General features: G+C 26.1%; 2 protein-coding genes across 2 annotated transcripts; one reads left to right on the top strand and one right to left on the bottom strand.

Annotated features, from left to right (window-relative positions):
• Nucleotides 1–364: 364 nt before the first annotated feature.
• Nucleotides 365–1,326, top strand: LOC128951530 (E3 ubiquitin-protein ligase RNF19B-like). Its single transcript, XM_054296778.1, has 2 exons — nucleotides 365–658; nucleotides 1,222–1,326. Exons 1-2 carry the CDS (start codon nucleotides 365–367, stop codon nucleotides 1,324–1,326), a joined length of 399 nt encoding a protein of 132 aa, XP_054152753.1.
• Nucleotides 1,327–10,692: 9,366 nt separating this feature from the next.
• LOC128951919 (E3 ubiquitin-protein ligase RNF14-like) lies at nucleotides 10,693–13,101 on the bottom strand. The gene is made up of 5 exons (XM_054297226.1): nucleotides 12,914–13,101; nucleotides 12,693–12,820; nucleotides 12,052–12,377; nucleotides 11,408–11,962; nucleotides 10,693–10,833 (listed from the first exon to the last, which is right to left on the bottom strand). Exons 1-5 carry the CDS (start codon nucleotides 13,099–13,101, stop codon nucleotides 10,729–10,731), a joined length of 1,302 nt encoding a protein of 433 aa, XP_054153201.1. The 3' UTR covers nucleotides 10,693–10,728.
• Nucleotides 13,102–13,152: the final 51 nt, after the last annotated feature.

Genomic DNA, 13,152 nt, shown 5'->3' with positions numbered 1-13,152 from the left:
TGACAATTATTTTTATCAATCAAATCATTAAATTAATCATCAAATGATATTATATTTGATTATTTAATTATAACTTTATATTTAATATAAATATCAATAGCATAACTGTCCCAACACTGAGTGCGGTTCAATGGTATTGACCGAAATTGATCTGGCCATTGGTAACTGTGCCCGATGTGGACTAGCATTTTGTACCAGTTGTTCGAAACCATATCATGGCGGCTATGACTGTCAATTGGAAACCGAGGAACGGGAGGAAATGGTACGGATGTATAGGAGTGAACTGTTGGCCGAGGAAATGTATTCAGAGGAAGAGGCGCTCAGCAGAGCCATAGCCGAAGCGGAACGGGAGGACAAAGAATGAATGGATCGGATCAAAGAAGAACAGAAGTCTATCAGAGAACAGGAAGCGATGATCGAAGAGCAGAGGAAAGCCGATGAGGAAAGGGCTGCTGAAGAGAAACGTAGAGCCGATGCCGAGAAATTAAGAAAAGAGGCTGAGCTCAGGGAACAGGAGATTATTGCCGCACAGGCAGCTGAACGAGAGCGACAACAACGGGAACGTCTAGAGGCCCGACAGCGTGAGGAACGGGACTCCGAACAGACTGTCCGCCAAGTGAGCCGTCCCTGTCCTAAATGTAGAGCATATATAATAAAGGTATGCATACCATCTCTTTCTCTCTCTCTCTCTCTCTCTCTCTCTCTCTCTTATATTTATTACTTTTGTTTACTGATATATCATATTTGGTGATTACATAATATCTGTATGTGTATACTTAGAAAAATGGTGGGTGCAATCATATTAGGTGCCAAAAGTGTGGCTATGAATTTTGTATCAATTGTCTAAGTAATCGACATTATAGTTGCTGAAATTATTTATACCCATATATCATATATAAATATTCAATGTATATATATATATATATATATGTATGCGTTTTTATATATAATCATTAATTGATATATATTTGTATAATTTTATGTTTTTACTATATTTTTTATAATTATAATATGCCAATATTATTTTAAACAGTATAATACATAATATAAAACTACATAAATGTATTATTTATACTAGAAAACTATCAACAACAAAAAATGATTTAATAAAATTGTTTTAAACAACAGGTCATAGTGTACTTGAATGTCAATTTATTTTTAATTTAGTATTTAATTTATATTTTTATTTATTTTTTAAAATTTAAATTTTATTGTCTACAGAAAAATGATGGCTGCAATCATATGAAATGCATTCAATGTAAATATGAATTTTGCTGGATATGTATGGGCTATTGGCAGGAATCCCATCATCTATGTCCTAGATAATTATATGATTTTATCTAAATATAATTTCAAAAAATATATAATTTTTGTTTTAATTATCCAAATGAGTTAATATATTTTTTTTAATTTATTTAATTATATATATATATATATTTAAAAATTATTATCATGTTTGTATAAATAAATAAAAACTACTATAATAATCAACAATATTTCATAATTATTATCAAACAATATTATTTTAATCAATTTTATTTTAATAGCTGACCAGTGTCCAATTTGAATATCATCATTATTTGTAATATCATTGATAAATCATAGCAAACAACAAAAATGTACAATGAATATTTTACAATGCATATGATTTTTAGCCATCAATTTTTTTTAAATAAAAATAAATAAAATCATAATAAATATATTTAAAAATATACTGTATATTAATATATACTGTATATACATATTAATCAATAACAATATAATTTATATAATATTTTTATATAATCTGTTTAACTAATTTATAGTAGTGTTTAAAATATTATTATATTATTAATTATCAATTTAATATCATCAAATTATAATTTATGTATAATTATCATATTTTGTTTAACCCAATAATAACAACAATATATTAAACATGGCTTCTGGATCTTTCAGGTTATTAGTATTGATTCAAAAAGTAATTATTATAGTAAAATTTACAGTAAGTTTTTTCTTACTTTTATGGTTGAAAACACTTATCAATCATTAAACTAGTGATAATGTGAACGATAGGCCATCGTTTCGCTGATACCACTGATCAGCGTTGGTCACCACATTCACATTATCACTAGTTTAGTGATTGATAAGTGTTTTCAACCATAAAAGTAAGAAAAAAATTACTGTAAATTTTATTAAAATTGTGAAAACAACTAAAAAGTTATGAGTGAATTATTATAGTTTTTTTTATAATACTAATACAATATATCACTGAAATTAAATAATAACTTTCAGCTGCTATGATTTTATGAAATTAAAAGATACATAATATTAACCATAAAATTAAGGAAACGTTTAATATTCTTTAAATAATTAAGTTTTAGTTTATTTTAGTTATAAATAGCAATATAATATAACTTTTTAAAGTTAATATTTTTTTAAAATATATAATATTGTATATCATATTATAAACAAAAATTTACTTTATATATGAAAAACAACAATTTCATCGAAATTATAGCTAAAATCATGTTTTTTTTGTTTTTTTATTATTATTTAGCTAATCATATGTCCAGTTATAGTGTATTACATCAAAATAGCCGACTAATTGGTGTTGTAATATGAGGAATGGGTAGATTATGGTACGGTACCCGTGGATCCTGTTTGGTACAGGTATCTTCATAGTAATTCAATACCAATAGGTTATCATCAATATCGTATGGACAGTCAAAAAAGGCAATATTTATTGTTATATTATCATTAACTTTGTTTTTATAGCACTCATAAAATTTATGACAATCATATGGATTACGAAAATAGCCTAATTTGTTGCCGCAATAGATATACTGAGACCAGTCTATGTAGATATCAGTAGTACTGATGGGAACTGGTGTCGAACTACTGGTAGTCTCTGTCGTCGATAAGGTTTGTTGTGTAGGACTTGTCTGTGTGACAGTTGTGGTGGACGAGTGGTCGTCGTCATCATCATCTGGTATTGGTTGGTCATGACAGGGCTCAGTCATGGACTCGGGTACACAAGTTTCATTATTTTCATCAAAACCCGTTTGGCCTTCACTACCCATTCCACATAATGATATATGAACAGCACTGGCATGTTTTGTATGATTACCAACCTTTATCTCTCTCTCTCTCTCTCTCTCTCTATCTCTCTATCTCTCTATCTCTCTATCTCTCTATCTCTCTATCTCTCTATCTCTCTATCTCTCTATCTCTCTCTCTCTATCTCTCTATCTCTCTATCTCTCTATCTCTCTATCTCTCTATCTCTCTATCTCTCTATCTCTCTATCTCTCTATCTCTCTATCTCTCTATCTCTCTATCTCTCTATCTCTCTATCTCTCTATCTCTCTATCTCTCTATCTCTCTCTCTATCTCTCTATCTCTCTATCTCTCTATCTCTCTATCTCTCTATCTCTCTATCTCTCTATCTCTCTATCTCTCTATCTCTCTATCTCTCTATCTCTCTATCTCTCTATCTCTCTATCTCTCTATCTCTCTATCTCTCTATCTCTCTATCTCTCTATCTCTCTATCTCTCTATCTCTGTCTTACATTAATTACAATTGAAATGTTATATTACTTTTTAAAAAAACAATATTATTACTTAACACAGGAAATAATAAAATGTAATTTAATACCGAAAAAAACTATAAATTTTAATAATTTCGAAATAATTGCGTCAAATAACAGATGTTTCGTATGTTTTTTTTAAATATATATATAATTTTAAAAAAAATCTTTATTAATATTTAATTTAATTAATTTATTAATATTTATTTCATGAACATTACGTGCAATACATATGTATAGAAATTTTTTAGGTTATATAAGTCGACAGTGTGTTTATAATAATTTAGTCAATCAGAAAACACATAAAAAAAACTTTAAGAATCTAAAACTTTGAAAATCAACATAAAAACAATGAATCGTTTTGTTGTATTAATTATTGGAGTAGTCGTTAGCGTTGTTGCTTTACGTAAGTATAATACTATTAATATTCAGTATATTATTTATTATATATATATAAATATATCATATAATATATATATTGTATATTATTTAAATGTTCAATTGTTATTTAGTTTATCTAATAAATATTTATTTTATTTTTTATATTATATTTTAAAAATATAATATCAAACACAGTTGAAGGAGATATTGGAAAGGGTAGAGGAAAAAAATAACAATACAAACTTGGATTACCATGGTACAATACATATATAAATTAACTTAAATAAATTAAATTTTCTAAATTATAATTGTTTTTTAATTATTTAAATATTTAATCATGTACCATGTATTAGTGATAATAATGATTTGTTTTTTTATTTAATTAATTAAATTTGTAACAATTAATTATTATTAAATTAATGAATTATTTAAATAAATAAAATTTAATGAAAAAAATATGTAACGTTTATTAACCTATTATTATTATTACTTTAAACTTACGGTTTAATTAAAAATAAAAACATTAAATACTACAAAAAAGTAGTAGTAGTAGTTTTTATATTTTAATTAATTAGTTAATAATTTTTATTATTATTACCAGTATCTAAAATTAGCTAAAAATAATGAAACTGATTGATTATAAATAAATGCTTTACACTTTTTATGCCTAAATAATTTAGTTTTTCAAAACTCAGAATTTATCAAATAATTTTTTTTAATTAATATTTTTTAAAAAAACTTATTTTACACATTTTAATATTTATTACCACATCATCCATAGCACCGACCGCTGACTGTTGTCTGGTTTAGTCGTATCGATGGACATACATATAAATCTTTCGACTAAAAATATTACAATAATTATCGGCTTTTGTAACCATTTTTCTTGTTGGTGTTGTTGTTGGACACCAATCGGTGTCTTGAGAGTAATCGGTCCGAACTTAAGCCGATTCGATACCGAAATGAACAGTTGACGACAAAAAAAAACACTTTATATGACATATAATACTATATATTGAATATTATGTAAACTAAATAATAATTCAAAATAATTTTCATCAATCAATTGTATTTATTCTTAATTTAGTTTTTTTTGTTAATGAAAAAATATGAATGTTAATTAATATTTATTTTATTGTTAATACTCTATTAATATTATTACTTTTATTTTACTATTTTTTACTTTTATGAGTACTAGATTATTAAAAAAAATATATTAGTGCAACTTAACTAAAATAAAATAATTATAATCATAATCTATTAAATCTATTAAATTAATGAATTATTATAATAATTATAATTATTAATAATAGTCGTACTATTGCTTGATTCGTAGGCCATCAATACTAACGATAACATTATTATATAATGAATTAGTTTAAAAAAGTAATGCCAATTAAGCTTTTGATTGTTAAACGATTTAATTGATATGTCGTCGGACATCAACTTTAACCGTTCAATCAATTGCAAAGAACTAGTCTCCAATTGATTGCCAGAAGCCGACTCTTCAGCCAAAAGTTTAGTCTCCAGATCGGCCACTCGGGTGTCATAATTGTTGGACACCATTGTTGAAAACAGGCATAGATGAACAATGGTGAAACCACCTTGCACAATCATAATGGATTCCAATACTATAAAATTGCCCGCTTTCAATACAATCAGACAAATAGCACCGGTACACTCCATTGTTGAACATACCAGTGCTGTTAGTATGCATGAGTTGAGATGCTTATTAAATATACGCATATTGACCCTTAGCCGATTGCAATATAATACAATATAGTTTAGCCGATTGTTTACCGATGGGTTATCGTACAGTTGGAAAACTATATCGATTTTTTTAGAAACTTTAAGACAAATATAACCGGTTATTGTCATAGCTTTGTAACGTGTATTAGTTAGTGGTATAAATAGAAACATCAACATAAAACTGTGCCAAAAATTTATATTATATATAATATAAAGCATAATAACTATTAATAATTCAAATAATACTGCAAATAATATATTGATAACAATAACACGTTTAGCATAAGTAATATCGTCGGCACTTGTTATGCATAGTGTGTCAAATGATTGGACCATTAGTTCAATATCAGTTGCTTTTGCCAATAATATTATTGATGTCAACAATGTTTGTATGAATTCCATTAAGTAACAAATACAATAGAAATATCTTAATACATATGTTTTAAATATTGCACTTTCATTAATAAAATTATAAGTGTTATAAAACATCATACTTATTATAAAAACAATAAATAAAATGTTCAAAATTAATAATAATGAATTTTTTTTAATACAATTATTTAGTACTGTATTATTGTTGAATCTATTGGTATCATAATAAAAATTTCCCGTAAACTTGATGAAATTTTTTATGTACAAATAACCGGGATGTCTAAAATTAGACATTGTTTTTGTTATTAATTGTTTTTAAAAATTATTATTATTAAACAATATTAGTGTATTATTATCATTAGTTTTAGTTATATTATAACACATAAATGTATAGTTGTTTATGATATACCAGTATATCATATATATATACAAACACACAAACAATATAATATTTCTATTTTATTTTTTGAAAAGTTTATTCAAAAAATATACACAAAACTTATTAATTTTGTATTTCTTATTATTATTATAGTATAGTATTGTATTATTTGTATTATTATTATTGTATTATATAAATATGTGGCACAACCGACACTAACTAAGTCAATACTTACACTGTTATCAATATATATATGTTTGTATATATATATATCCAAACTATTTTATATATTAACAGACTATTATATATTTATTTCAATATCATATTTACAAAAAAAAGTATATTAATAAAAAAACTAATTGTTAATATTGTTATTATTATATAATATACAGTATATATTTTTCAATGTATTAATAATTTTTTTATTCATATATATATTGTTTGTTTTTTATAAAAGCTTTTTATATATTTATTAGTATTTTTATTAGCTTTGCTTTTAAGTAATAATAGTATGTATTGTGAAAATTTCGTGATTAGATATTATTAACAATTTAATAAAATCTAAAACTACTTTTTACTAAATCTGTATTTATTATTAAAAAAAATAATACTAATAGAAAATTTAGTTTAATATTACTTAATGTTATGAATAAATAATTATAAAATTATAAATGTTATTATTTGTTCATTTATATATGTAATAAATTTTTATGATTATTAATACTATTATTAATGATATATTGTTATATAAATTATTAATTATTAATTAATTTTTATCAAACATTTTTTAAAATTATGTTAAATTTATTAACTCTAATGTATGTCTAATATTTTAATGGTTAAGAATATCATTGTTTATATAAAGTTTTATTATAAGTAGAGCTGAAAACTGTAAAAGTATTGTTTAACGGTTTCGGTTCGGTTTTGTTTATTTTTTATATAATACAAGTTGTATTTACATGTATAATACAAAAATTATGTTTTTAAAACTTCAATTAAACTGAACATTTTAATTGTTATTTATTTAAATACGTATTGATTTGTAATCATGTCTTTTAATAATTATTATTTAGGTTTGGTTCAGAAAAAGTTGGTCCGATTTATATTTCTAGTCTAACATATCAACAAACTTTATATATCTACATTCATAACGCTAAGCATATATATTTACCATAGATTATATACATTCTATATTCTATATATATATATAAAACTTAAGTATAATATGTAACAAAAACTGTGTAACACTTTAAGCCCCGCCTACATAGCATTAAACACTAAACATTAAGCGCATGTATTAAAAAATATCAATTCATCAATACATTGTTATACACTGGCAGTGTAACACAGCCAACAGTATTTAAGCAATACGATGACAGCCGTATTGAATCGGTTGACTGTCCGGCACTCGACTTTAGGCCGATCTGAGGCCACACAACAGCTGGTTAGCCGTATAGTAGACCCGGAATCGTACGACCGATACGATCAACTGTTGCTTAGGTCGGCAACAGTCGATGCTATGGATGATGTGGTAAATATTGTATACAAAAAGTTTTTTTTTATTAATATTAATTTCTTTTGACTTTATTTATAAAAATTTAATTTTAAATATAAAATTTTAATAATTTCGAAATAATTGCGTCAAATAACAGATATATTGAATATATTATATGAATCTATTTAATTTTAAAATATATTTGTAATGAAAAACTAGAAAAAATTATTAAGAAAAAAAACAAACAATAATAAAGATATTTTAAAGTATTTTAATTAATTAAATTAACAAAAATAAAATAGGTCAAATTGTTTATTCATACATTATTAAATTTACTTCAAATTAAAAAAAACTAATCAAAATATAACGTTTCGTATGTTATGATGAAAAAAAATCTTAATTTAATTTAATTAATATTTATTTCATGAACACACGTGCAATACGTGAATAAATTTGAAATTTAGAAAATAAATAAATGGTGGAAGTGCAAATAAAATTGTTGATGCAAATATATATATATATATATATATAAATATATATATATGCCTATTATAGTTATCTAATAGTTAACGGGGGGGGGGGACGTCATGACACCCGACAGCGTGAGGAACTAGAATCCGAACAGACAGTACTACAAGTGAGCCGTCCCTGTCCTCAATATAGAGCACCCATTCTGGTATGATTACCAACCTTTATCTCTCTCTCTCTCACTCTCTGTCTGTCTGTTTGTCTGTCTCTCTCTGTCTCTCTCTGTCTCTCTATCTCTCTATCTCTCTATCTCTCTATCTCTCTATCTCTCTATCTCTCTATCTCTCTATCTCTCTATCTCTCTATCTCTCTATCTCTCTATCTCTCTATCTCTCTATCTCTCTATCTCTCTATCTCTCTATCTCTCTATCTCTCTATCTCTCTATCTCTCTATCTCTCTATCTCTCTATCTCTCTATCTCTCTATCTCTCTATCTCTCTATCTCTCTATCTCTCTATCTCTCTATCTCTCTATCTCTCTATCTCTCTATCTCTCTATCTCTCTATCTCTCTATCTCTCTATCTCTCTATCTCTCTATCTCTCTATCTCTCTATCTCTCTATCTCTCTATCTCTCTATCTCTGTCTTACATTAATTACAATTGAAATGTTATATTACTTTTAAAAAAACAATATTATTACTTTTTTATGTGTTTTCTGATTGACTATATTAAGCAAACAGACTGTCGGTGAAATAAATATTAATAAATTAATTAAATTAAATATTAATAAAGATTAAAAAAAATTATATACATATTTAAAAAAAACAAGAAACATCTGTTATTTGACGCAATTATTTCGAAATTATTAAAATTTATAGTTTTTTTTGGTATTAAATTACATTTTATTATTTCCTGTGTTAAGTAATAATATTATGTTTTTTTTAAAAAAAGTAATATAACATTTCAATTGTAATTAATGTAAGACAGAGAGACAGACAGACAGACAGACAGACAGAGAGAGAGAGAGAGAGAGAGAGAGAGAGAGAGAGAGAGAGAGAGAGAGAGATAGATAGAGAGCGAGAGAGAGAGAGAGAGAGAGAGAGCGAGAGAGAGAGAGCGAGAGAGAGAGAGAGAGAGAGAGAGAGAGAGAGAGAGAGAGAGAGAGAGAGAGAGAAAGATGATAATATAACAATAAATATTGCCTTTTTTGACTGTCCATACGATATTGATGATAACCTATTGGTATTGAATTACTATGAAGATACCTGTACCAAACAGGATCCACGGGTACCGTACCATAATCTACCCATTCCTCATATTACAACACCAATTAGTCGGCTATTTTGATGTAATACACTATAACTGGACATATGATTAGCTAAATAATAATAAAAAAACAAAAAAAACATGATTTTAGCTATAATTTCGATGAAATTGTTGTTTTTCATATATAAAGTAAATTTTTGTTTATAATATGATATTATATATTTAAAAAAAATATTAACTTTAAAAAGTTATATTATATTGCTATTTATAACTAAAATAAACTAAAACTCAATTATTTAAAGAATATTAAACGTTTCCTTAATTTTATGTTTAATATTATGTATCTTTTAATTTCATAAAATCATAGCACCTGAAAGTTATTATTTAATTTCAGTGATATATTGTATTAGTATTATAAAAAAAACTATAATAATTACTTTTGAATCAATACTAATAACCTGAAAGATCCAGAAGCCATGCTTAATATATTGTTGTTATTATTGGGTTAAACAAAATATGATAATTATACATAAATTAATATTATTAATTATTATTAATATAATAATATTTTAAACACTACTATAAATTAGTTAAACAGATTATATAAAAATATTATATAAATTATATTTTTATTGATTGATATGTACATACAGTATATATACAGTATATTTTTAAATATATTTATTATGATTTTATTTATTTTTATTTAAAAAAAATTGATGGCTAAAAATCATATGCATTGTAAAATATGCATGGTACATTTTTTGTTGTTGGCTATGATTTATCAATGATATTACCAATAATGATGATAATCAAATTGGACACTGGTCAGCTACTAAATTAAAATTGATTAAAATAATATTGTTTGATAATAATTTTAAGAGATATTGTTGATTGCTATAGTAGTTTTTATTTATTTATACAAACATGATAATAATTTTTAAATATATATATAATTAAATAAATTAAAAAAAATATATTAACTCATTTGGATAATTAAAACAAAAATTTTATATTTTTTTGAAAATATATTTAGATAAAATCATAAAATTATCTAGGACATAGATGATGGGATCCCTGCCAATAGCCCATACATATCCAGCAAAATTCATATTTACATTGAATGCATTTCATATGATTGCAGCCATCATTTTTCTGTAGACAATAAAATTTAAATTTAAAATAATAAATAAAAATATAAATTAAATACTAAATTTAAAATAAATTGACATTCAAGTACACTATGAACTGTTGTTTAAAAAAATTTAAAATTAATTTTATTAAATCATTTTTTGTTGTTGTTGTTTTCTAGTATAAATAATACATTTATGCAGTTTTATATTATGTATTATTTTTAAAAAAATATCGGCATATTATAATTATACAAAAAATAAAACTATACAAATATATATCAATTAATGATTATATATATATATATATATACAAACACATACACATTTATATATATAGGGGTATAAATAATTGTTTTATAATTATATATATATATAAATAACATCAGCAACTATAATGTCTATTACTTAGACAATTGATACAAAATTCATAGCCACACTTTTGGCACCTAATATGATTGCACCCACCATTTTTCTAAGTAAACACATACAGATATTATGTAATCACCAAATATGATATATCAGTAAACAAAAGTAACAAATATAAGAAAGAGAGAGAGAGAGAGAGAGAGAGAGAGAGAGAGAGATGGTATGCATACCTGAATGGGTGCTCTACATTGAGGACAGGGACGGCTCACTTGGCGGACAGTCTGTTCTGAGTCCCGTTCCTCACGCTGTCGGGCTTCCTGGCGCTCCCGTTGTTGCCGCTCTCGTTCAGCTGCCTGTGCGGCAATAATCTCCTGTTCCCTGAGCTCAGCCTCTTTCCTTAATTTCTCGGCATCGGCTCTACGCTTCTCCTCAGCAGCCCTTTCCTCGTCGGCTTTTCTCTGCTCTTCGATCATCGCTTCCTGTTCTCTGATAGCCTTCTGTTCTTCTTTGATCCGATCCATCCATTCTTTGTCCTCCCGTTCCGCTTCGGCTATGGCTCTGCTGAGCGCCTCTTCCTCTGAATACATTTCCTCGGCCAACAGTTCACTCCTATACATCTGTACCATTTCCTCCCGTTCCCCTGTTTCCAGTTGACAGTCATAGCCGCCATGATATGGTTTCAAACAACTGGTACAAAATGCCAGTCCACATCGGGCACAGTTACCAATGGCCAGATCAATTTCGGTCACTACCATTGCACCGCACTCAGTGTTGGGACAATAATGCTATAGATATTTAAGTTGATATTTATATTTAGTATAAATTTATAATCAAATAAACTGATATTTGATAAAAAAATTTGTAAAGTATTTACCACATCATCCATAGCACCGACAGCTACCTTAAGTAATAGTTGATCGTATCGGTCGTACAACTCCTGTCCCACAATACGCCTAACCAGTTGTTGTGTGGCCTCAGCGGTACAGTCAGGTGCCGGACAGGCAAGCGATTCAATACGGTTGTCATCGATGGCAACGGTCATCGTATTACGTATACAATCCTCACAGTACCGATGCTCACACCCGTAGCTAACGGCACTGTCAACTGGGAAATCATCGGCACATATCTCGCACTCAAATTTGGTTAAATCATTGACACTATTACTATCATTATCGTCACTATCATCGCTATTATCGATAACTATATACAGTATTTTTTAATATTTAATAAAAAAGTTTTATAATAATTTATAATAGTATAATAGTATTTTTTTATATAAATAATTATAATAATAAACAATTTAATTTACTATTAGTTCGTACTGTATTATCATTAGCATGCTTATTTAATAATTCTATGGCTAATTAGTAATTCATCTATTTTTTATTATTGTAAAATTTAGTTAAATTAAAACTTACTAATTAAAAAAATAAATAAAAAAATTTTAATAAATTATATTATATATATTTTAAACCAGTATTTAAATAGATAATATATATATATATACAATCATACCATCATGGTGATTTACTTGTTTTTGTTGGTCCAATCGGTTCCCTATTTCAATAGCATTGGTATCAATGGGAGGATTAATAATTTGAATGACTTTTTGTTTCAATTTTTTAGTAAATTTAATTAGTTTTCTATTGTTAAAAAAATTTTAATATAAATAAATTAAAAAAAATTAAATTAATCTATAAGTATTAGTATTAGTAGGGATGGGGTGGGGGTGGTACCCATTGTTTTGTGGTTTTCTATGTTTCCATAATATCATCTCTCGTTGGACGTCCTGTTTGATCAGTTTTTTGGTAGTTTCGTCGTCCAACTCGTACTCAGAATATTCATCAACTTTTTGGGCAATTATCGCACGTATATGTTGTTTAAGAGCATCGGTATCTGTATCACCACTACCTCCATGAGCCATGTTTTATATTATTATTATTATTTTATTGATATTCATATATATTATATATAA

The sequence above is a fragment of the Oppia nitens genome, unplaced genomic scaffold (genome assembly GCF_028296485.1).
Source record: "Oppia nitens isolate AA-2021 unplaced genomic scaffold, nextdenovo-longstitch-racon4-pilon3 scaffold1_pilon_pilon_pilon, whole genome shotgun sequence".
NCBI classification, from domain to species: Eukaryota; Metazoa; Arthropoda; class Arachnida; order Sarcoptiformes; family Oppiidae; genus Oppia; species Oppia nitens.
Note: the sequence above shows the minus strand (reverse complement) of the source record. Positions and strands in the feature narration are given on the sequence as shown.